The sequence below is a fragment of the Nannobrachium achirus genome (assembly GCF_963921795.1).
Source record: "Nannobrachium achirus genome assembly, chromosome: 4".
Lineage (NCBI taxonomy): Eukaryota > Metazoa > Chordata > Actinopteri > Myctophiformes > Myctophidae > Nannobrachium > Nannobrachium achirus.
Genome location: NC_137813.1, coordinates 44,348,338 through 44,374,905, shown reverse-complemented (window position 1 = coordinate 44,374,905; position 26,568 = coordinate 44,348,338). Strand labels below are relative to the sequence as shown.

At 43.0% G+C, this 26,568-nt stretch overlaps 1 protein-coding gene across 9 annotated transcripts in view; it reads left to right on the top strand.

Annotated features, from left to right (window-relative positions):
• dock6 (dedicator of cytokinesis 6) overlaps positions 1-26,568 on the top strand; it is a 114,003-nt gene that overhangs the window by 14,052 nt on the left and 73,383 nt on the right. For 5 of the 9 annotated variants that reach the window (XM_080724670.1, XM_080724669.1, XM_080724668.1 and 2 more), the window contains exons 1-13: positions 2,405-2,523; positions 9,081-9,168; positions 11,289-11,464; positions 12,917-12,985; positions 15,885-16,053; positions 18,688-18,900; positions 19,366-19,451; positions 19,647-19,713; positions 19,968-20,117; positions 22,157-22,237; positions 23,603-23,759; positions 24,361-24,491; positions 26,054-26,147. In XM_080724670.1, coding sequence (XP_080580796.1) covers positions 2,474-2,523; positions 9,081-9,168; positions 11,289-11,464; positions 12,917-12,985; positions 15,885-16,053; positions 18,688-18,900; positions 19,366-19,451; positions 19,647-19,713; positions 19,968-20,117; positions 22,157-22,237; positions 23,603-23,759; positions 24,361-24,491; positions 26,054-26,147 — 1,531 coding nt within the window. In that variant the 5' untranslated portion in view covers positions 2,405-2,473. Of the gene's footprint in view, positions 1-2,404; positions 2,524-9,080; positions 9,169-11,288; positions 11,465-12,916; positions 12,986-15,884; positions 16,054-18,687; positions 18,901-19,365; positions 19,452-19,646; positions 19,714-19,967; positions 20,118-22,156; positions 22,238-23,602; positions 23,760-24,360; positions 24,492-26,053; positions 26,148-26,568 lie in introns of those variants that run through there. The other 4 variants (XM_080724671.1, XM_080724675.1, XM_080724674.1 and 1 more) reach the window with 2 other exon arrangements.

Below are 26,568 nucleotides of genomic sequence, written 5' to 3'. Positions count from 1 at the left end.
CCAGGTTCAGAACCTGTGCGTTGCACCAGACCCCAATCCAAACATTCCATTCAGCTGCTGCAGTTGAATGGCCCTCCTAAAGGCCTCACCGTGGATTTGTTGGGCTTCTTCCTCACGGAAGACACAGGCTGGGGCGCTAACCCAACCTGCTCCCGGGTGCCGTCTAAATTCCGGCCGTCAACCGAGTCTCCGGTGGTCACCAAACTATTCCTGGTTGTCACATAGTCTATTCCTATGAGCCACTATAAATAGAACTAATAGTGTAAAAAACATCACAAGGATGCAGCTGGGACGTATCATCAGTGATGTAGCCCATGGGGTCGACGGGTGTTTCGGGTCTCGCAACATCATACACCCTCGCCCAGGTGACCCAGCCGGGGTCCCAGACCCCGACCCAGACGATAAAAATTACCAAAAGTTTTTTTTAAAGTGAAATATCCCTTTAACCTGCGTAGTACTGTTCTATCTGTCTGTCATTCAATGTTATGAGTTTTTTTTAAAAGGATCTCAATTGAAACAACAGAACAAGCCATAGGCTTTCTTAGACACATCCTTTTAGCTGACCTTGTACCAGTGAACTGTACCATGAAACTGTACCCTTTCCTATGGAAACTTCTAATAAATTCTTCATAAAATCATCCCCTCCCATTGTGGGTGTGGCTAACTTCAGCTGGGTCACCAATGCCATCCACCTGAAAACCAGGTAATAGCCTACTTAATGAACAGGAGGCTATGGCCACATATAAAACATAATTTGAACACTTTCTGTTGTAACATCTTCCTCCAAGTATAATCATAACATCTGGTGATCATGTTGTAGGGGGAGCGGAGGGGAACCACAGCACATTGCTCACTATTAGGTAGTAACTTTATATTTGATATATATTTATATTTCTAAAGGCCCATTCCCACTGGGCCAGATAACAGATAAAATAATCTCTTTCTCCAGATATTTTTCCATTCAAGTGGATGGTAGATAAAAAAAAAACATTATCTATCACAGATATTCTTTTTTTTTTTTTAAATCTGTGACAGATATTTTTTTATCTGTATCTACCATCCACTTGAATGGAAAAATATCTGGAGAAAGAGATTATTTTATCTGTTATAATCTGGCCCAGTGGGAATGGGCCTTTAGTGCTACTTAAAACATACAGTCAGACAGTAGACATGTACTACTACTGTAGCTACTAGCTAGAGCAGGGGTCTTCAACGTTTTCAGGCCGGGGACCCCCAAACTGATGGGGAGATGGAGCAGGGACCCCCTACCACCTCGTAGGGTGGGGGGGTCGGGGCTACGACATATTTTTTATTTTAAGTTACAGCGAGCAGGGTGGGCCGTACCACAACCATTTCTAAACATACTACTTATTAACTGAGAACAAATGTCAATAATATCAACAATATGTCAATTGCATAGTAATCATGTATTCAAGCTATTCAAAATGGATAGAATCATGATTTATTTTTAACATAAATGTGGAAAATGGCAAAAAACAAACAAAACAGGGGTTGACACTAAGGTCTCAGAGGCACTTGCCCATCGGGCAAGTACAGGTCATGTTCTACTTGCCCGAAGGTAATGCCCACTTGCCCGAAAAGTAAATCGTCCATTATATAATGATAGGTACGATTTTAATTACCGCTCAATTTAACACTTATTTCTTTACTTTCTGGGGCTGTGCGATAAAATGTCATACCTCAATACCTCCAAATCCAAATACTTTAGCTATGATTGAATATGTCTATGGTTTCACACTTGTTATTTTATATTTTTAAATGTAGCAACAGTAAAAACAGCACATTATAGGTAAATAGTGCTCTTATTTTACATTCCACAGACCAGAAGACACAGCGCACTGGCCACGTTCAGGTGTTTAGACAGATATCTCGTGTTGTGTTTATAGACATTTGTGTCCCCTCTCAAATGAGCACTTGCCCTGTCGGGCAACCTGAAAGCCAACTTCACCTGCCCTGATGTTTTATTTACCTGCCGAGGGCAGGTGGGCAAGCCTTAGTGTCAATGCCTGCAAAAAAAAAAACATTTTTCTTTTTTTTAAGCAATAATTTCGCGGACCCCCTGCAGTACCTCCGGGTCGCGGACCCCCTGTTGAAGACCCCTGAGCTAGAGTACAACTCCGTGGTGTGGGTGCAGTGCAGCTCCCAGCCACTAGGTGGACACGGGGATCACAGTCCCAGTGTTCCACGCATAACGTGGAGAAGGAAGCTGAGTCTCAGGACGGGTCTCCGTCTTTCCCAGGCGTTTCACTCAGGTAGGCGTGGTTATGCCCAAACCTAGCATTAAAACCACGCCCACCTGGGCGAAACACCTGCGAAAGAGGCAATCTCCCAACAGGACAGTCAGCCAGTGCACCGCCACCGCAGCACTCACACACACACGGACAGGAGGAGTTTAGAGTTTTGAAATTCTGGGAGTTCGAAGAGAGAAGACGCCTTTACATGGAGACACAAAATGACATCTACAGCGAGCGAAAGGAGAGCGTTTGCGCACAAAATTAACCGGTGAGACATGTCATTTGTTTAATAGAAGTTATACACAATTATTTGAGGCGCCCGTAGTAGCCTTTATTTTGCGTGACGCGCTGGGCTGCCTGACGGGAAGCGCCGGGTAGCCTGAGCTAGGATTTACTAGGGTGGTTAGTTGTTATTATTATTAGCCCTGCCCCTGAAATGCTCTCGGACAAATGCGGAATTGGCTTTCAATCGAAACGAAAATAGAAAGGGTTCATTTGGGCTTTTTAAAATGCCCGTCGTCATCGCTGAATATCTTATTTTAAAGTCCCAACTATTGGTAGGTAGCGTCCATTGTGGAAGCATGAGGCTAATTCCCTGGATGTGTCAGGCTGCTGGTTGCTCGCCTAATCTAATCTGGTGTCCTAAACACCATAACAAGTGGCAGTGGTTTCCAACATTCTTCCACCAATGATTAAATCTCACGGAACAATAAGATGCTGTGCGCCCTGTTGTGTTGTTGTGTGGGCCTTGAAAACCTCTGACCAGCATGGTGTGATGATGGTGGTGGTGATGCCTAGACCCACATAATTTAAAGGAACCTAGAGAGTCCCTGAAATCCACTTTGAGAACCACTGGTCTAGTGGCCACCACTGCAAATGAATGATACATCAAGCCTGTAAAGCAGGTTCTTCCATTCTGATCAGATTTCAGCTTCCTATTGTAGCATGGTTTTAACATGTGTACATGTCACTTGTTGTGCCAGTGTGCCAGTAGTTTGTTGATGTTTGTCATACACTAGAAACCTTGGCTTGGATCAATACAGTCTTGAAACTAGGGGAGATGATCAGCGTATTAAAAAACAAAACAAAAAAAATCACATTAAATTAATGACGATGTTTAAGCCAAGGTTAACTCTTACTATTTTTCAGTAAGAATCTGCTCCTCAAAATGTGGAGAGAACAGTTAGTTAACTGTTGTTGTCACTATCATGTAAGTGACTGGTCATTATTTATTCCAGTGTGAGGGGCGGGCCAAGTTTCTAGTGTCTGTAAACAGTCTGCTAGGCTTCATCATAATAAGCCAGGTTCATGCCAAGTTTAAATTGAGCGTAGCACTGTTTCATGCTGATGTAAATGGAGTAAAGTTACAGTATGCTCTGAGCTGATTGATGGTCAGAGTCTCTAATCACGCATCGGCGACCGACCATCCCTTCGGCACTACCTTCAGCCATCATGTCCTGTATGTAGGTATTCACTATTCAAACTCAGTTCAACCCAACAGCCTGGACAACATCTATTTTGCAGCTTTTTATGCAGTTTCATGTCACATTCCCTCATCCCTCCCTGTCCTGTCCTTTTAATGGGACACAGCCCATTGTTCGGTCCAGGATGCAGGATAGGGTGTGTAGGGCCAGGGTGTTCAGCCTGTTGCCCTTGGATTCGAAAGCGCACACTTTTCCTGTTTTAATGGGAGCTATATGGAGCTACAGAAATGGTCGTTTCCTTATCTTTGTTTTGAGCAACACTAATATTGGGGCGCTGGCTAGGCGTGTACCACAAAGGCTCTAATGCCTGACAGTGAGTCCCCGGTTCAACTCCCAGGCGGGGTGGACCATTTGCTGCCTGTCACTCCCTTGCTCTCTCCCTGTTTCCTGTGTGTCTAGTGTCTACACTGTCGCTATTAATAAAGGTCCAGAAAAGCCTGGAAAGAAAAAACTATTATAGATGTGAGACAAATCAATGCAGGGGTTGACTCTAACGGTTGCCACGACTGCCTTTAGCAAGTAAATAAAACATTTGTGCAATTGGAGATTATTTTCAGGTTTCCAGGCGGGCAAGTGTATTCCGTCTTCATTAAATATTATTGGCTATTCATAAAGAATAATACAACCTTTTTACAACTAGCTCACATTCTGTTTTTTCAAAGTGACTGTCTGTCGCCCCTCTTATCGATTGGATTTAACATTAATTTGTTCTACAAGTGCACATTTTAGCTATCATTTTATAATGGAGTCTGGACAATTTTCTTTTCGGGCAAGTGGGCATGACCTTTGGGCAAGACCTTTGGGCAAGTAGAGTAGAACGTGACCTGTACTTGCCCGACGGACAAGTGCCTCGGACACCTTAGTGTCAACCCCTGCAATGTATGTCATAATTTCATCAAAGGGAAGGCAACAAGACCAGGGTTCCCACTGTCATGAAATTCCTGGAAATATTTTGACTGGAAAGGTTTTGGAATTGATCAAGGGTCCTGGAAGGTCCTGGTTATTGATTTTGTTAATACCTCAGAAATTACAATTTAAATATTGGCCAAATTGTCAAATATTAGAGGCATCTATCTATCTATCTATCTGGGTCGTCCTCAGACGAGCCCTCCATCGTTGTTTCCAGTCATCTCGGTTCTCCATACATCTGGCCAGCTCATTGGTGTTCTGTGTCCCTACGTCTTCCTTGAGTATGTCCACGTATGTTTTTGTGGGACGTCCTCGCGGCCGGTGCCCGTGTGTTGGTTCCCACAGTACCAATTTGCTGGCTGGAAGCTCCTGGTGTCTTTGGCAGTGTCCTGCTAGTCTCATTCTTCTGGTGGCAATTTTCTCGCTTACCTTTGGTATTCCCTCATACAGGCTCTCGTTTGTAACATGTGCACTCCTGTTGATGTTGAGTACTGCACGCAACATTCTAGTGTAGCACCCGTCTAGAGACTTCTGCAGGGTTGGCTTCAGGGTCCAGCATTCACTGCCATAGAGGAGAACAGACTCCACCGTTGCAAAGAAGAAGCTAAGTTTGATTTGGCGGGGGAGGTTAGAGTTCCATACACTGTTCATGCCGTTCAGGGCCCTCCAAGCGAGTGCCTTCCTTACTTTAAGGTCTTTCTCAGTTGAGTCGACCCATGCGCCCAGGTACTTGAAGTCCTTGACTTCCTTCAACACAGCTCCTTCTGTTGTTGTCAGAGGTGAGTGATCAGGTAGGTTATAGGTGATATTAGAGGCAGAAATTGTGAAAATAGCCGATCGACATGCTCACAACGCCTCGCGTTGCGAGACGTGTTATACAAAATTCCTCAACTCTTAGTGCTCGTCAGGGTGCCGGGTCCCCAGTTAAAATATGATTATTTCAGGGGTCACAGCCTGAAAAGGTTGAGAACCACTGCCATACACTACCTTTCTTTGGGCATTGCGCACAGGAGTGAGCGACTTGTTATTGAGCTGAATTATTGTTATATAGTCCTGGAAATTGGGTTAAATATTCTGGAAAAGTTTTGGAAAAGTTTTGGAAATTAATTGGTAAAAAGTGTGGGAACCCTGAGAGTCTACAATACTGGCCTGTAGGGGCTGTGTTGCTCTTATACATGCAAGCAGACCAAAGTTGTTTGAACCGTCTGACATTGATATTCTTGGAGCTTTGACACTCACTATACTGCATCTAAAATGTAAAATCATTTTTAGAGGCAGAATTTCAGGTACGGGCATAATATACTATGTAAGGAGGCACTAAAGGAAAGGCATTGGGGTCACCAACATCAGTACGGGTCATCCTGCAATCCACCCATAGATTTGAGATATCTTGTATTTGTATGAGTGTGGTGCTAAAACAGTGGAGAAATTTGACGTTTGCCTGGAACCCAGACTAGTGAAAATAACAGATCCACAAGATCACTTCTGCGCCGCGATGTGAGCTTGTAGATCTGCAATTTTCAACAAAAAAAAAAGTATTTTCCTTAAATTCCTTCTCTATGAAATTATTTTGAAAAATGTTCTAATTTGTTATGAATTCCTGAAAAATGTTGCAATTTTGTGGGGGCATATTTGACATAATAATTCAAAACAAAATGTAGGAATCAAAAACACAGGAATATTTACTTGCGAGTCGCGACCCATGAAAATGGGTCCGGTGTGCTGTGCTTGAGGAACCAATGTCAGTAGGGTTCAATGCAATCCTCCAGGGAGCAAAGCAAATTCCATAGAAACTTCAGCCAGTAGCGTTATATGTATTTTTAAAGCGAACGTTTGTAACTCAAATGTTGCTTCTGGGGGGTCCCTGGAACTAAATATTTTGAGATGCGGGTCCGTGGCCAAATAAATATCAGTTTGGGGGTCCTCCACATGAAAAGGTTTGAGAACTACTGCCATGGTAGTCTCTCAAGAACAGACTAACTGAGCTCCAGTTAAGTGAAAAGGACCTTTTCTTTGACGATGGCTGGCCAGATTGCTGACATAGAGAAACCTAGTTTTTTCAAAAAACCTTAGAAGGATTCAAAAGACACTTATAGAATCGGGTCAAAATCGGTTAAAAAATAGCAGATCTACAAGCTCGCAGCGCGGCACTCGGTGCCGCGCTGTGAGCTTGTATATCTGCTATTTTTTAATAGTTAAAGCATAAAATAATGATACACAATAATGTGTACCCATTCTAAATGGGTTTTAAAGATCAGATCTGATGTATTATATCAGATTGTATTAAACAAATCATGGTGGGTCACATTTGAGCACTTCTTCTCTTGGTCTTGCAGCCATGGTGTATGTGCAGTACTATGCACGGAACCAGTTGGGTCTTGTCTATATGACGATCGTGACATGGGAAAGTTTGAAGGCCTTGCAGCTGTATTATGTGCGTGAGGGTCAGCCATTTAGTGTTTCTGGAGGAGCAGCTGCAAGCTGTCTCTTTGAGAGGGTTGGGGGGGGGGGGGTTGTTTTGCTTTGTCCCCCTCGAAAGTCGGTCATTTGCCATTGGTCCATAAAGGCCATGGAGAGAGTTCTGGCTCTGTGCCTGCTCACTACAGCCGGACCCGGTGACTGCTCTCCATTCCGACATGTCTCCACTCCTACAGTGACTTCTTATTGTCGGAGTGGCAGCACTTCCATAGAGGTTAGGTTTAGGGTTCGGGCCGGAATCTGTTTCATCACATTTGGAACCGTTTCCAGAACCGGCTTTGTCACACTGTCGGAGCTGGTATGTGGACTTCACGTCTGCTACACAATTATGAACACCAGTGGTTCTCAAACGTTTTAATTTCAAGGACCACCATAAGTAACGCTGAGAGTTACAGACCTGTAAGGGTCCATTTGGTTCCATTTGTACACTTTCAGAGTTACAGACCTGTAAGGGTTCATTTGGTTCTATTGAAGCTGAGAGCTGCTGAGGGGTTGAGCCCGTAGTTAGACCTGGCTGACGTGCTGATGTTGTGTTTGGTCCAATACCAAACATTCGCTGGTTGTCAATGTTCTAATGATACGATGTAGTCTCTTGATGCAAAATGTTTATATTTATTACTTCACCGTGCATTGTACAGCCACTTTCCAGGTTCCATAGACATATCAGAGATTAATTAATAAAACAACATTTTGTCTGAATCAGGATAAATGCGGTCAAAAACCATTGCCCTTCCAGGTCAATCCTCCGGTGCCCATGAACTTGACCCTTTTATAGCTGACATCGCCCCCTCATGTCCACATAAATTCTCAGGTCAATCTTACAGGTTCCATTTGTACTCTCTCACCCAGAGTTACATTTGTACACTTTCAGAGTTACAGACCTGCGACGGTCCATTTGGAACCCCCTATAGGAATCGTTAAGTGGAACCATTAAGGAATCGGACCATTCAGAGGGATTCATTAAGGAACCAGAATCGTTAAAATCCTAAAGGATTCCAACCCTACAGACATTCATAATGTCTGCTGGGCTTCAGCAGCACTGCTATTGAAGCCTGGCTAAGAGGATTCGGAAGATGGCCTGAACCCCAGCCAATCCCACATTTCATAACAAGACATCATAGCTCTGAAGCGTGGAGGTGCAACTGCAAGCACAGCATCTGGAGCTAAAGGCCGTATATGTACTGCTGTGCAAGGCAATCACCTCCATAACCTTTTAGACGTTGGACCTAGTTTTAATAGGCACTACTGCTGATGAATTTTGTGCTGGAAAAAAATGTGTTTAGGAAGCACTTGTGCGTGATGATAATGATGCACTTAAGCCAACAATTTTGTTGGCAGTGATTTTAGTTTTCTTCGGATCCTGATTTTTAGAGGAGCATTTTCTTTGCTGTGATATTCACAGACAAAAACCTTCTCAAAACCCTGAACAAGTGGATACCATCTCTCTCACCATAGGACAGGGTTCCCCAATTAGTTTTCCCCAAGGATGGGGCATGGGGAACATTGCAGGGGGCGACGGTGGCATTCCCGCTACTCCAGCGACAGTTCAGATATCGTCGTTGTCGGGTGAAAATCTTGTATGTCCAAAACCGTTCGTTTTGCATTTATCATTTAAAAAATGATTTAAACTAGTGAAAACAGCCGATCTACAAGCACACTTGTAGATCGGCTGTTTTCACTACTTTTGTGCGATGGCCATGTATGATGAAACAGGGCTTTACTTTGCAAAAGAACATACACATTTGGAGATACAAGGTTTCCACCTGACAAGGACGATATACTAGTGTTGTTGCTGCTCTTATACCACCATTATTACTGGGGTTGGTGGGGGCCAGACAGTAGCACCCCGCGGGCAGGGGAACCCTGCCATAGGAGATGCTATCCACTTTAACTCGACATTCAATCAATTCCCTCCCTGTGATAAAATATCTTAATCTCTGTGTATGTCCCATAGGACGGTTGCTGCAGAGGTCCGGAAGCAAGTGTCCCGGGAATATGGGTCCCCACAGCTGACGAAGAAACGAGGTGGAGGACATCAATCTGTAAGTCAGCATGTGTGCAGGCTGTGCACAGTAACATCCTTTGTGTTAATTTGACTCTGAGACTAGGGATGGGACGATAAGCGATATTATCGTTTATCGTGATAAAAAACACTCTCAGTAATCGTATCGTGGAGATTTAATTTATCGTGATGTCTTCCTCCGTCATGCACTGGGATCAATTCACCTTTTATTTACCGAACTGCATATCCGGTACCACTTAAACCCTCTAGAATTGGTAAAAGGTACTTCAAATATACATGATAGTCTTTTTTTTCACTCTCTATCAAATGTCTTTGCCAAAAAATAGCTCACAACGCGTTGCGACGCGTTGTGAGCTTGTAGATCTGCTATTTCTTTGGCAAATGTTCCGCCCCCATGGATAATAGATTTTGATTATAGCGATAAATCACGATTTCTTTTGTCACAATAATCGTGATATGACATTTTCATATCGTCCCATCCCGATCTGAAAGTGTCAACATGGTACAGAAACATCCTCATTGTTAATTGACCTCTGACTGGGTAACCATTGGTACCTCAGTAATAACTTAACTCTTTATAGTGTAAACGTGGACCCAAATGACCCAAAGAAGAATTACAGCTGTAATAATTTGATGTGCTACCATTTCAAACCCGGGTCTCCCACATGGGTAACCAAATATATAACCACATAACCAAAGCTGTGCTAGTTTTACTGTATATTGTATTAACATAGTCTACAATACAGATTGATTAAAATTATGTTTCACGCATTAAGGATTTCCAGATTGCACTCAGGATGTTACTGTGATATGTGTGCATGTGGAGGGAGCAGTGCTGTGTAATGACAGTGCTATAAATTAGACACTGACAGGTTGAAGGCAGGCTGCCGAACGCAGACCAATAATTTGAGGTACCGACGCCCAGCAATGCATCCAGATATATTCTCCATTTGCCTGAAGGAGCAGGCTGTTGTTGGCTCAACATTGAGCAGCATTTGTAAAATAGTGTTGTTTTTTACTATCAAATTACATGTGCTGAACACTAGAGAATAATAGGCTGTATCGTCATGACAGATTTGCAGATGTCTAAATAATCAGACCGACCGTGGCTAAAGCTAAGAGGGAGACACACACAGGAGCATCTCTCTCTAAGAGGGAGTTAGGTGTGTGACATTAATATTGTCACAATGTCACATAATTGATATCGTCACAATGTCACGAGACAGGGTACATACATAGTAGGGATGGGACGATATAAAAATGTCATATCACGATTATTGTGACAAAAGAAATTGTGATTTACGATATTATCACGATAATCAAAATCCATTATCCTGGGGCGGAACATTAGAGCTTGTAGATCTGCTGTTTCTTTTTGGAGCGGTGAAAGCGCTCCCAATAGACAGGTATGTCTGTGGCTGGCTATGTGGCTGGCTATGTGGCTATGTGGCTGGCTATGTCTGTAGCCTGGCAATACCTTAAGTGGCCACACAAGTTAAAGGAGGGGCGCTGTTGTGCAGGCACACACACACACACACACACACACACACACACACGGTATAGCTGCTCAGATTCACCGCTCCACTTCGAACCGAGATTTGATTTTTAAAGAGGGTTCATGTGGTACCGGATATGCAGCTCGGCAAATACATTAAAAGGTGAATTGATCCCAGTGCATGACGGAGGACGATATCACGATAATTGAAATCTCCACGATAGGATTATCGTGAGTGTTTTCTATCGCGATAAACGATAATATTGCTTATCGTCCCATCCCTAGTACATAGGTAGTACTGGGCAGAGTGAAAGGGGAAGTATGTAAGGTCAGGTGCATGGACTTGAATCAACAGAGATTTGACTCTGTGTACACAGATTCAACATGGGTCTCTCTGTGTCATAAGCAGACATTCAGCAAACTGCTCACATGGACACTCGGCTAAACGACGTCGTTCCAAGACAGACACATTAATCAGATTAAAGTAATCTATCCCTGGCTGGCAAGACGAGCGCATCGCCTCTCTGTTGTTGCTCCTGCTAAAGTCTCTAAGCCCTGCTCAGTCTTGTAGATTAGATGGACTGGGTGAATGTCACGTACTGTATAGCTATCGGTGTGTTAATAGCATTAACGTTGAATGGCAGGTGCCCCTGACGGAGGTTGTGGAGCCCGTGGACTTCGAGGAGTATGTGAGCAGTCACGCTCCGGGGCCGGAGCCCGGCCCCCTGAGGCAGCTGATGGAGTTCCCCCCGGACGACCTGGAGCTCCTCCAACAGGAGAAAGAGTGTACTACACTGGAGCCCCCGCTGCCCGAGGAGGAGTGAGTCTCAAAGTTCCCAGTCGCCCACGACTGATTTCAGTCATTTGGATTCCATGGAAGACAGCATGTCTATTGTCTAATCAGTCTAAAAGCGCCAAATTTTGCTTGCAATGGATTCAGTATCATGACAAACCCCTAGTTACCCCTCACATCCTACTTAAATACTTAAAAATGTCCTCCTGTATAGAAAGTCGATGGGAGCACAACTTAATTTGGCCGCTGTGGCGACCCCGAAGGTCGCAAACTCGGGCGCCCTAGCTAAATCATTAGAGCATGCCCTGGGCTACATCTGTGCAAAATTTGGCGCTTTTAGACTGATTAGCGCGAAATTACCATTCTATCTCCCTAAGGCCCCGACTATTGTAGATGGGCTACTTTTAGATTAGAGCAGGGGTCTTCAACAGGGGGTCCGGGACCCCTAGCCTTAGGGTGTCCTCAGATTCACTACAGGGGGGCTGCCAAATCTTGTGTGATAGGATAATTATTTTAAATTAACAACTTGAACCCTCGCATCCTTAAGGAGAACTTTAGCCAAAAATAGCAGATCTCCAAGCTCTCAATGCCTTGCAGCGCGAGGCGTTAAGAGCTTGGAGATCGGCTATTTTCGGCAAATAGGTTGGGTGTAAAGGTAAAAAAGAGCTGACCAAGTACATAGTGAAAGGTCAAGTTTACAAAATATCAATGATTTAAGTGGTTAAATGTCTGAAAATACACATTAATAGCAAAAAAGTGCACAGCACACCAGTCCTTGTGAGGTGCCGGCCAACGGGACAAATACTAACAAAAACCTATTCTGTGTCGTCCTTTAATAAATGTGCATCGGCAGCTGAAAATACACATTAACATGAATCCAACATAGACTGATGACAGCGCTGTCTATGAGTCTATCTATGAAATAGATTAAAATCTGCTTCACACATTATACAATATGTAGTGGGGGTCCCTGCTTCATCTCTCTCTCAGCTAAGGGGTCCTTGGCCTGAAAACGTTGAAGACCCCTGGATAAGAGCATTTAAAGTGTTAAAAACCGTAACAGTTTTTTAATATGTCATAAAAGCTAAGTTTAAAGCCTTGGATCTGTGATTTCTTCCCCTGGTCGGCAGCAGTGTGCACTAACCCTAACAGCAGGGACAATATTACTAAAACATCATCATTTTACATATTGTGTTTTTTTTAGGCACGAGTGTGAAGGCCTCCTTTCACACTGTTTCACAAATCGCACATACACAATCTTTCAGGCGAGAGATTTTATTTTTGCTTTAATCCATGCACACTGTCTGCAACCTGCTCTCACAAAAACACATCTGGAGCATTAGCGTCACCGGAATGGAGGACACACATCACGCCACATATACAAGGAAGCCATTTTCCACTGTCTGTAACATCATATAGACATAAATATTAAATACCCCGCTTTGCTTAATTATTAATGTGGTTTCTTTCTGTGTAAAGCACTCTAGACCCCAGAGTGAGAGATGCCTTGGCGGTCTACACAGATGACTGGCTCATCATTCAGAGAAAGTAAGTAATGACCCACATGTGTCAGTTATTGTTTAATGATGATAACGCACCCCTTGGCCCATTTCCAGTGTGAAATGATTGACAGTAACAGCATCACTTCTGCCATCGTGAGTGTTCTTCTGTACTGTGGTACCCCCTGGTATGGGTGTTTGTCTGTTGCTTTAAAGTCACAACTGCTGCAACAACTGAACACATTTGTTCAAAGATTGTCGGACAACCACTTGAGAGACTATACGTGTACGTATAATAACAGTATGCTAAGGTTGGAAAGGAATATCACTTAAAACACTAGCCATGTTTTTTATGGGGAATATAGGTTCCAATTATATAGGTTACACTGAAGAATGTGTTTATTATTATTAGATTTGTTTTGTAAAGATTTATTTACTTTTCATGCCTTTATTCAAAGTGAAGTTAAAGGAGGACTTCACCACTTATCAACCTATCTTCATATAATAGGTCCTCACAAATGTTCATAACTAGAATTTCGCCCGCCTTCGGCGGGCTCATCCTAGTGTTCCAAGCCTGCTGCTCCAAGCCATGTTGCCCACAAAAAGCACTGTTTCTTCATGTATGTTGATTGTGTGTGTGTGTCCTATCACGTCCTATTTGGATCTTGTTTTAAAAAGTAACAAAACATGGATTTATTATTTTTTTGCAAAAGGATTATAAGGTATTGTCCATCAGAGCAGTAAGGTTACAGGGGCTTCTCTCTTATTTGAATGATGCATAAGCTTTGAATTTGTTTTCAGTAATTAATGTCTATTGCTTGCTGGATATTAAGTCTCTATTAATGTGGGGTTGTTACTGTATTTTGTCCCATTTATTAATCTATATTCTGCTGTTCATCTGACATGGGGTTGCTCAGCCTACTTTGACTTGCACACATGCGCTGGCATTGACAATCAGATGATTGCTAAGCAGTTCACTTGTGTTAGAGTAAAGCAGTTCCAATGTTCTAAAGGACAGGTTTAGAGTAAATTAACGATGATAAAAAAACATCGGAACATCGGGGGAGAAATGAACGATGTCCGATGTTCTTGTTTGCAGAGGGGGCGCGGGGGCACAGACACACATACAGTACACACACAGTAACAAACAAACACGCAACGTAAATGCACGCACCCCCACCAAGCTGATGACATCGCTGTTCTGTGTGGAAGCAACCGCTCACACACCGAGACACACACACACACACGTGCGCACAATGCACGCAGTCACGTTCGCTCGCACTCACAGACAGACACACACAATGTTTGTTGCCATTGTGTGTCCCAAACTCCCAATAGCCAGCAATGCTGTTTTCGTAAGACATGCAGCGGAATAGCAGCGAGCCAGCGATTAGATGTCCTGCCACACTGAACGGTGGCTGAATGGTGTGTGGGCGCCTGGGCGGAGACTTTGAGCCAGGCGCACGCTAGAGATGGGATTTATGGTTCTTTGAAGTGAGCTGGATCTCTGGGATCCGTTCCTTTCAAAGAGCCGTTCAAAAGACTGGCTCAGTTTAGTTACTTTGTAGATTTTTACTATTATTACAAATCAGGCTACTTAAACCCTATATACATTTCTGCCATATACATTTCTGCCATTTGAAAATAGCCGATCTACAAGCTCACAATGTGTTGCTTGCGAGTTGCGACGCATTTTGAGCTTGTAGATAGCTATTTTCTAATGATTTTTCTACATTTCATTCATTGTAAACATTCTGTATAATGAGTAGGCTTCTCTTCTTTCTACTATTGGTACTTTAAGTACATTTTGATACCAATACTTGTGTAACCTACTTAACATTTTGAATTTCGAACTTCTACTTGTGGCAGAGTATTTCAACATTGCAATATTGATACTTTTACTAATAAGTAAAGAATTTGAGTACGTTTTACACCACTGTGTTCATTAGAAAGGACATGCTCCCAGCTACTGCGCACCGGATCCCATCGTTCATTTCAAAGAGCCGTTCAAAAGACTCGATTCGTTCGCGAACGTCCCATCTCTAGCGCACGGATGAAGGAGTCGTAGAAAAGGATAAGATAATGACGTATCAGGAAGAAGGATAGGTGACGTAGCACCGTTCGCGGTTGAGGCAGAAAAGCGTGGCAAAGAAGGTAAAAGAATGCATGAAGACCCAAGAAATAGCGACGGTCCAAAAGCGAGAGGTATGATTGTGCTGTCGGTTAAATGGTTTTGGGAATTGGGCCGTGGGTCTGTGCTAACATAGATGCAGTGTAGCTGCGGGATACAGTACACGGGGCGTGATTAACTTCTCAGGGAGTGGCTAACTTCTAAATTGTAAGTAAGGATAAAATAGCACAATTTTTTTCTACTCGGTCCAAGTCTCTTAGGAGAGCTGTGGGAAGTTCAGAATCCATCATCTTGTGACATCATCATTTAAAAAAAAAACCTAACCCTAAAGAATATTTAGATTTTTATTATCGCGAGAACAATGGCTTCCACTTTAACATTGCCACTTTTCAGGAATAGAAAGCCTGCAGTTTCTTTTAGCTTGGATTCCCAATCGATGATGTCACAAGACGATGGGTTTCTGACCTGCCCACAGCCCTCCTCTGAGGAAAAAAGCAATTTTTTAGTGAGGACCAATTATATGAAGATAGGTTGAAAAGTGGGGAAGTCCTCCTTTAAGTAGACAGGAAACAGGGAGAGAGACGGGGAGTAACTCGCAGCAAAGGCCACCAGGATCGGGACTCGAACCTGAGACGCAACTCCAGGTTACATTGTAGCCTAGGTGCCCGTCGTCCGGGCCAGAATGTGTGTATCTTATAGTATGTGTTGCATACATGGCTGCTGGGTCGTCAGTCAGTGTGAGTTGATGATAAAGTAATATTGTATCCATAGCATATCGTATCCCTATGGCATAACACTCCTTCCTGTTTTCCGCCAGGTACCACCGCTACAGCGCCATGTACACGCCCCACAATTCAGAGCGTCAGCGGGAGAGACAGCGAGGGCTGGTCAAACAGACCTTTGAACTGGACGAGAGCGCTCATGCTGCTGAACGCCACGACGACCAGGTAGCCGGGAGGGATGGGAATGGTTTCCACGACGACCAGGTAGCCGGGAGGGTTGGGAATGGTTTCCACGACGATGGTGTGTGGATGGCGGGCACATATTATACCACCGGTCAACGGCAAGAAACAGACATGTACTGTAACAACATACAGTGGTTCCCAAACCTTTTCATGTCAAGGACCCCCAAAATGATATGTATTCGGCCACGGACCGCCATCTGAAAATGTTTTGTGCCAGGGACCCTCAAAAGAGAAGATTTGTGTAAAAAAAGAATGTATGCGAACATTTCCAATACTTTCAAGATTGTTATTATTTTATTTTATTCAAGAGCAGATGTACAAGCTTGCAGCGTGGCACGAATTGACGTGCTGTGAGCTTGTATATCTGCTATTTTTGAACAGACAAATTTAGCTGGGGATCCCCCTCCCCTCCAAAGGACCCTTGGCGGTCCTTAAACCTCACTTTGAAAACCACTGCAGTAGTACATGTGGTTGCACTGGTTGCCAAGAGTAAACCACTAAATATCCGCTCACATAATCAGTATAGAAATGGGGAAACATATTTATTCACCAAACTTGCATTTTGAAATAATGGGTTGCTGGAGGCCTAAAACCACCAACCTTGCAGCCAGGGTAGGCTCTGTTTGCTCAGCTTCGGGTTTTACGTTTCAGGCTCTGCTGAGCTACACTGCCATTTGCTCCGCTATGTGGAACCCCATGAAACACACATAATGTGTGTCTGCGGGTGGGAGTGGACTTCTGGCTGGAGAAGATGAATAGCTATTACATGCTTTACGCCAAGTTACCATAGACACGATCATGCCCTGTACAAGCAAGTGACATGGGACGTGAAATCCTAACCACATAAAGCTGTGTTTGAGTGCGAGACATTTCAAAAAGTTCACTGAACCAGAGTACACCCCAAGCAGGACAGACGATCATAATGATAATGAGTTTTAATTGTATAGCGCTTTTCAAAACAAAAGAACAACAGACAACGAAGCAAAAGATTAATTAAAAAAAAAGTTTGTTAAACAAATAACATTAGAGCGAGAGCAATGAATCACACGTGGGATCATGTGGGCAGCATTTGCAGTGATTTATAAGTCATGTATGGCTTTTATGTAGAGCCAGACTGATCTGTAGCTTTCAAATTGATTAGAATAGATTCAGCACAAATAAAATGTATTTTAGATCAGTCCCATAGGGCTCTGGTTCTTTTCAGGCCGCGACCCCCATATTTTAACCGGGGACCCCTCCCAAAACGAGCACATGTAGCATTACATTTTATATACAACACGGTTCTATTGTGAAAATAGCCGATCTACATGCTCACAACGCCTCGCAGCGCGAGGCGTTGTGAGCATGTAGATCGGCTATTTTCACAATGTCTGCCTCTAATATTTCACAATTTGGACAATGTTTAATTTGTCATTTTAGAGGTATTAAAAATTCCTTGAATTGTCACTTTAGAAATGTGCATATACCTCATACACCTAAACTTTATGTTGGTTTGTTTACTGTTGAGTGAGAAAACAATGTTGCACATTAAGTTAATCATCCGGGGACCACCCCCCTGGGGGTCCCGACCCACAGATTGAGAACCACTGCTCTAGGGAGGGAAATTTGTCAAATTGTCACCGTCGGACTCAAAAGGCCAGTTCTCACTTGGGGAAAGCATGGGGAAAGACCCTCTTGGTGTGGTTGCCAAGCTGATCATATGGGGAATGTGCAATGAATAACAGACCAGGGGAGGCTCTCTGTTCCCTCAGACAGTGCAGCTCGTGACTGCAGCTAATGGGATCTGCAGTATCTTTCCCCCATTATCTATGGAAAGAAAACATCTAATGCCTTATTAGTCTGAGTCATCATTACGCTTACAAATTACAGCGCTGCCCGGAAGATGCAGTATACTATGAGCAGGGGCGTCACAAGGGGGGAAAAGTGGTACTGAGTTACTAGGGCCCAAGATGGAGGGGCCTTAATTGTTTTATACTTTAGCTATTGAAAAATAGCAGATATACAAGCTCGAGCTCATAGATCTGCTATTTTTGAAAAGTCATGAAAATGTGCAAGTCTTTGAATATATGTATTTTTTTAAGCGAAAGTTTGTAACTCAAATTTTGCTTCCGGGGGGGGGGGGGGGGGGTCGCTGGAACTAAATATTTTGAGATGCGGGCCAAATACATATCATTTTTGGGGTCCTTAAGATGAAAAGGTTTGAGCACCACTGACATAGAATCATTGGTTTTTAAACAAACCTTAGAAGGATTTGAAATATTCAAAGATTTGCACAAATGTTCACGATTTTTCAAAAATAGCAGATCTACAAGCTCGCAGCGCAGCACTCGGTGCCGCGCTGTGAGCTTGTATAGCTGCTATTTTTCAATAGATAAAGCACAAAATAAGGCGTTCCCATTCTAAATTGGTTAAACCCCCTCCCCCTTATGAAGAACATTCATGAGGGGCCCGCAGTGAATCCTTGTACCCAGGGCCCAGAATTTGAGCTCAGCTCACTCCCTCATCCTTGTGGTGTGTGTGTGTGTGTGTGTGTGTGTGTGTGTGTGTGTGTGTGTGTGTGTGTGTGTGTGTGTGTGTGTGTGTGTGTGTGTGTGTGTGTGTGTGTGTGTGTGTGTGTGTGTGTGTGTGTGTGTGTGTGTGTGTGTGTGTTTCTAGGACGATGCAAAGCGGCGGTCAGTCTCCCTTGATGACACGCCGCGAGGCAGCTGGGCCTCTAGCATCTTTGACCTGAAGAACTCCTCGGCCGACACCCTCCTGCCGTCCGTCTTGGAGCGCACCGCCGCCGAGGACATGGACCGCCGCAACGCAGAGGCCCGCCTGCAGGGGCGCCACCCCGACCTGCTCGGCCTCTACCCGCCTCCCGATGAGGTTTGTTTGGGTCAATATATCACACTTCTGCTATCGCTAATCCGCCGCCAGAAAAGGTTTGGCACGTGCAGTTGCTGTTTGTTCAGATCACGGTCACTGACTGTTCCCATCAAGAGAATGTCAATAAGGGTTGGAAACCCTCCAGTGCCAAAGGGAACTCTTTGCCACCCCCACCCACCTTCCAGCTCATTAGATATTCCTCATGACTGATTTATACTTGCGTGCCACATAAAATAGCAGATCTACAAGATCACAACATGTCGTAATCTTGAAGAGTTGATATTTGCAGTGGGATCTTGAGGATCTGATATTTGCTGTGCGCGAAACCGGTGTGCAACTATGTATAAAGCAGGCTTCATTTGCCTTTTTTTTTACCACTGTGTGCACACCACTGGTAAACTGGGGTGTCTCATATGTTGCCATGACATCTGTGTAAATGTGTGTGTGTGTGTGTGTGTGCGCCAGGATGAAGCGGTAGAGAGGTGCTCTGTCCCTGAAGTGCCCAAGGAACACTGTGGTCAGAGGATCATGGTCAAATGTCTGTCCCTCAAGTGAGTAACATCTGAAATGTGAGAAACTGTCAGCCCTTTTTGTTCACGCACGTTTTTAGATTGATCGAATACTTTATTAACAGTTTGGAAATAGTACAGTGGCACGATTTTACAACGACACTAAAAGGATAACAGAAAAGCACTAGTAATCCATCAGAAGATGTTAATGTGGATGCTTTTGTCCTTTTTTTCCAGATTTGAAATAGAGATTGAGCCAATATTCGGGACGCTTGCACTGTACGATGTCAAAGAAAAGAAAAAGGTACCTCTATCATAATACCGTTTTTGGTGTGAAACGGGGGGGTGGCTGTTTATCCGCTGTGTTTATCTTTTGCTAAAGTACTGAAGTAATGCTGAGCTCATGCTTGACTAATTGAATTACCCCCGGACCCAGAAAGCTTAAGTGGCCTTGTGGTTTAAATCACAGAGTCAAAAGTGAATTAAAGTCCCTTGACATGCATTTCCACTCTCGTCTGTACCAACCCCTGCATCTCAACGCTCCCCCCTCCCCCGCAGATCTCAGAGAACTTCCACTTTGACTTGAACTCGGATCAGATGAAAGGCCTGCTGAAGCCTCACACACCTCACACAGCCATCTCCACCTTGGCCCGCTCCGCCATCTTCTCCATCACGTACCCTTCCGCCGACATCTTCCTGGTCATCAAGGTATACCGACTGCCTGGTTTATCATCACCCACAGTAAACACACTCAACAACACTGCAATGTGGATCTTTTCACTTGTTCCCTCTGATTCACACGGAAATGCACACTTCTGTATACTTTAGATCAGGGGTCTTCAACAGGGGGTCCGGGACCCCTAGGGGGTCATCAGAGTTACTACAGGGGGTCCTTCAAATCTTTGTTTGATTGAAACTTCTTTTTTCCTTTTTTATATTAACCACTTGATCCCTAACGTCCATATTCTGAGAACTTTAGCCAAAAATAGCAGATCTACAAGCTCACAACGCCTCGCAGCGTTGTGAGCTTGTAGATAAGCTATTTTCGGCAAAGAGGTTCGTTGTAGAGGGGAAAAAAGAGCACACTAAGTACAGAGTGAAAGGTCGACTTTCTTAAGTATTGACGGTTCAAGTGGTTACATATCTGATAACACAAATTGACATGAATCCAAAATACACTGATGATAGTGCTGTCAAACGATGAAACTATATGGAATCTGGGGGCCCCTGCTTCATCTCTCTCTCTCAGCTAAGGGGTCCTTGGCCTGAAAATGTTGAAGACCCCTGCTTTAGATATGATAGGCTGTGAGGCCAATTCTATCTGCTGCTTTGGTTATTTCGTTAAATATATAGTGACCTATTTCATCAGCTGTTCAACAATAGACTGTGTTCATAACTTTAGTTCTTTAGGGTTCTTTCCCAGAAGGTTTGCATACACCTTTCCTGTTCCGGTTCATTTCCTCATTGCTTTGTTTGAATAGATCAGCAGGAAATGTGATTCTGCTGCTGAGCCAATCTAACGAAGCTATGGGAAACTGAACCTGAACAGGAAATGGGTACTATGTATGCCACCTTCTGGAAACCCGGGACTACAGTTATGCCCAGAGCCTACAGTATCTGAGATAACAAGTATATGAGATAACAAGTTGATTCCCGTGGCATTTATTAGCTGTTTCTTCTTCTTGTTTGTTTTTTTGTTTTTTTTTTTTGTTTTTTTTTTAGATTTGTTTTTGGGCTTTTTATGCCTTTATTTGATAGGTTAGTAGACTGACTGGAAATGGGGAGAGAGATGGGGAATGACATGTGGCAAAGGTCGTCCGGATCGGGAATCGAACCGGCGACGCCAGCAGGCATCATAGCCTAGTATGTGGTATGCGCCTTGACCACCAGGCCAGCGGGCGCCCCTTCTTCTTGTTTTTTAGTTTACCTCAAATCTTTTCTGATTATATTTTATTGGTTCTTCAATATCATTTAATGCCACCCTTTGTGACATTGGTATTGAAAAGTGCTGTATAAATACTTAAATCATTATATTTATTTCATTTATTTATGCATTAGAAGTGTTGATTTCTTCATTGTATAAGATGCTATATCAGGTATATCCATCAAAGTGTACATTCGGCACCGTGGCATTTACTTTGTAATATGGAATTGTTCAGATCCATATAGCGGTACACACGTGACATTTGGTGCATTATGGCAGGGGTTCCCAAACTTTTTTGTCTCAGGGCACCCCATAAATATATTTTTAATCCGAGGCACCCCTACATTATAATTTTCACTCCCAGCACCTTATATTTATTGCATATCGTCGTTGTCGGGTGGAAACCTTTTATGTCCAAAACCGTTCGTTTTGTATTTATCATCTAAAATATGTACTAAATGAGTGAAAACAGCAGATCTACAAGCACACATGCGAGGCGTTGTGTGCTTGTAGATCGGCTATTTTCACTAGTTTTTTGCGACGGTCTTGTAACTTGGAAATACAAGGTTTCTGCCCGACAGTGACGATACTTTAGTGATTATGTTGCGAGGAAAACGTTTTGGTTAGAACTGACTGAAAATAACTTTGTACTTCAAGTTTAAAATGATACTAAATCTTTTTTTCAAGTGTCCAAATACATTCCAAATATTGTCAAATTATCTTGCGGCACCCCTGGACTGCCGTTACGGCACCCCAGGGTGCCCCGTCACCCACTTTGAAAAGCCCTGCATTATGGTGATGGTCTGGTGTTTGTGTGTTGCAGCTTGAGAAAGTCCTTCAACAGGGAGACATCGGGGAATGCTGTGAGCCGTACATGATCATGAAGGAGTCGGATTCCTCAAAGGTAACTAGACTTCTAAAGGGTTTTATAAACTGTCGCCAACGTGCATGTGAGACTGTGTGTGTGTGTGTGTGTGTGTGTTATGTTTGGGCACAGCAAGCATTACTCAATTCCGTCTCGACAGCTGCAATATTTGCGGTCCTATTTATTTTTGACAGGTCCATTTGTCCACTACGCTTAACCCATTTAGGCCTAAAATTATTGAATGCTTTAACCAGTGAAAAATAGCAGATATACAAGCTCACAGCGCGGCACCGAGTGCCGCGCTGCGAGCTTGTAGATCTGCTATTTTTGAAAAAGTCGTGAAAATGTGTGCAAATCTTTGAATATATTATGTATTTTCAAAGCAAGCGTTTGTAACTCAAATTTTGCTTCTGGGTGGTCCCTGGGACTAAATATTTTGAGATGGGGATCCGTGGCCAAATAAATATCATTTTGGGGGTCCTTCACATGAAAAAGGTTTGAGAACCACTGACATAGTAGTCTCTCAAGAACAGACTAACTGAGCTCCAGTTAAATGAAAAGGACCTTTTCTTTGACGATGGCTGGCCAGATTGTTGACATACAAACATCGGTTTTTCAAAAAATCTTAGAAGGATTCAAAAGACACTTATGTAATCGGGTCAAAAATCTAATTTTCACGATTCTTCAAAAATAGCAGATCTACAAGCTCGCAGCGCGGCACTCGGTGCCGCGATGTGAGCTTGTATATCTGCTATTTTTCAATAGTTAAAGCATAAAATATTGCGTCATAATGTGTTCAGGCCTAAATGGGTTAATCAGATGTTTGCTTTATAAACTGTCACTTTCAGAGCAGTAGAAATGCCCTGATGTGGTTTATTGGTCACTTTTTATCATGTTTCTGTTCCTTGGAGTTGCTTTTTCTCCACCACAAATGTGAAGGAAGTGACTGTAGATAGTGTTGTTTTGACAAATGCTAGATTGTCTGGTGCCCTAGTTTCTTTTGAGGCACTACTTTGTTCTCTTCTGTGTTTTATACTCAGTGTTTATGTGAATACCTTGTTGGTTATTGACTAAAGCTAATGCTTGCTCATGCAAGTGTCTGCTAGAGATATATTGTGTGTGTGGGGTGGGGGGGGGGGGGGGGGGGGGTGACCTTATATGTCTATAACTACAACTTTTCAGGAATTAGAAGAAAAAAAATGCAATGGATTCAATGTAGTTATTATTTAGTCACAAGTTATTGCTAATACGTTTCATTGTTTAAATATGTATAAAACCGACAGAACCACCTTCACTTTTAAAATATATTTAAAAAATCACAACAAAAGTTGAAATATGGAGATACAAGATCTCTGCTCACCCAACGATATGATCAAATATTTCTCTGTGTTTGTCCTTCTAAAGCACAAGGAGAAGCTGGAGAAGCTGCGGGTGCAGGCAGAGCAGTCTTGCAGTCGTCTGGGCCGATTCCGCATGCCTTTTGCCTGGACGGCCATTCACCTTCTCAACATCGTCAGCAGCGTTGGAGGCCTGGATCGCTCTGATCCAGACTCAGACTCTGGTACAGATTCCATCAGTTCCTCATTACTGTACAGTACACTGCAACTGGCTAATGGACAATATTGATATCCAATTACCGATGAACTGTGTTGTCAAACCGTCAGTCGATCAATACTGGTATTGCAATAGAATATACGTTTTTGTTAGGCAAACAACCACAATAACTGTGATTCTGCGGGCAAAAAACAAAAAACATTGCATTCATTATTCATTAGGACTACTGATGCACATTAGTTCAATCAGTGTAAATAAAAATAAAATAAAGTCTTTCTCCATAAAAAACGATATGTTGACCCTTTTGAAAGTTTCCCCATAAAACACTGATTCAGTCTGCAGCCTTCATCACAAAAGGCTTTTTAGCTTAACATTCAAACTTCATAATCTAAAACCGATATATTATTTTGATATATGTTCAATATATATATATATATATATATATATATATATATATATATATATATATATATATATATATATATATAAAAGATATTACTGCTAACAATATGATGGCCGATTAATCGTGCACCCTAATAAAAGGCTTACTTGCATCCAACGCACATACCTGCACCTCTCCAACATCTCATGTTTTATCTGACTGCCAGAGCGAAAAGGCCACGGGACATGGAACGAGAGGAAGAAGAAAGGATTTGAGCGGATGAGTGTGGGAGAGGACATGTGTAACTTTGCCACCTTCCGTCCTGCCACCCTCACAGTCACCAACTTCTTCAAGCAGGTCAGACTGTGGGTTACCTTAGCTATCATCATCAATAATTAATGTCAATGGTCTTTGTGTGCTCTGAACAAAACACAAATAACTCACATTACCAAATGTAACCAGACATGCAAGGTGGAAAATACGACAAAATAGCCTGTCTTTGACCCCTTCAGAATGAGACAACGGGGAACAAGGAATCCTACCAATTAAAATATTCTTGTTTGACGGTGATGGTGGGCCGTTTATAGTCATTTAGGAATTAAGCCACAGGATATAAAGTTCATCATTGGGCCGCATTTGGCTCCCGGGCCGCACTTTGGTCATCCAGACTTCGCTCATATCGGGGCCATGATTAGCCTATACATTTTATTTGTTTACTTGGGGTGTTTTGTTTGTGTTGCCTTTCTACAGGATTTCTACATCATATTGGTATTCCCTGCTGATCTATAATAATTAATTAACAATTTTGCTGCCATTTTAAACATAGCTGTAGTAAGCAGCTGCCAAATTGTCCTTACCTTTTAACGTGGGCACGCGCACGCATCGTGCACAATCTGTGCGCGACTCATCTAGTAGACGTGTAGACTCGATGACAAGCTTTCGAATAAAAAAAACCCCATTGAAATAGACATATCCGTTGCCACGCTGTATTCCTGCTTATCCGCCAGTGTTTACATGAAAAAACATTGAAAAAAGCCAACTGTGCGCTATGGTAACACGTGGACACGTTCACGCACAAAACGCACGATATGTGCGGGGATCATAATCCAGGCGTGTAGAGACTGGATCAAAGTTTCCAAACGCAAAAATCGGATTGAAAAACGAGCGTTCCATCGCCGAGTAGCTTTCTCTTCTGTTACAATGTAAACCAATGGAGGCGGGACTATGGCCCAGGCTCAGACAGGATACGGAAAGCTAGATCCGGTCCAGAACGGAAATACGGCAGGATACAGTTAAGGGGTGGGCCTAAAGAGCCAGAATCAGCGAAAATCAGCGATAATACTTTTAATCCTTTCATAATGATTAAAGCTAATTAAACTTCCGGGATCTACGGTCATGGCACCGCGGTACAGCGGGAAATCTACGGTTTCGACGGGGATCGCAGAGTATGAGTTAATGTTATTAGAGCGTACTCTGCACTTAAAATCTATAATCTCTAACCCTGTTATCTAAATGTCTTATTCCAGTAAATATGCAGTGAGAGTAGTTAAACACCTGTACTAACTGACTTGGATTGTTTACGATAGCTGCAGATAAATCACGCATTAACACCTGCAAAACATACCGTTATTAAAAGATAACCATCCTATATAGCAGGGGTCGGCTTTAGATGTTGGGCCAGTACACAATCAATGGCTAATTTGGAGCTTTGGAGTTTAACTGATTTCCCTTCAAAAACACAATTTTCAGATAAAATCTATATGCGTATGCTTGTTTATACTTTTTTAAGTAATTTCATTTATAAATATTAATAATTGAATTTCATAAATATATATAAAATGATGTATTTTAATGGTATTATGTACAATTTCTATCATTTCCATACACTCAAACTCTGCATGTGTGCCTAACCCATGAAGGAGGGAGACAGATTGAGTGATGAGGACCTTTACAAGTTTCTGGCTGACATGCGGAGACCATCCTCTGTTCTACGTCGTCTGAGGCCTGTCACAGGTGAGCAACTCTTATACACAGTATACCTAACAAGCAGAATACACTGTGTTGTCAGATTTATATCAACCACATGAACCCTACCCTGGGATCAATACATTTATCGGGTTTCTGATCCGGTCTGACCGGAAATAGCGTCATGTAGTCATCAGGAGGCCAGAACCCCCAGTGCCCCCAGTCCCCTAGTTTAAAATTGTTGTAGATTATTATAGGTATAATAATGGTTTTTGTATGTTCATCTTTTATTCAAACTCGTAGCGCGACAAGCGAGAATAAACTAATTGATTCGCATTATGTGGGGGAACAAAAACAATGCGACACCAACCGGAACCAACCACCGGAACCACTGTTTTTCTTTTTTCCTAAACCGGAGCACACGGCTCGATTTAGAACCAATACCATGATTTCCTCCGCGGTGGAAAGT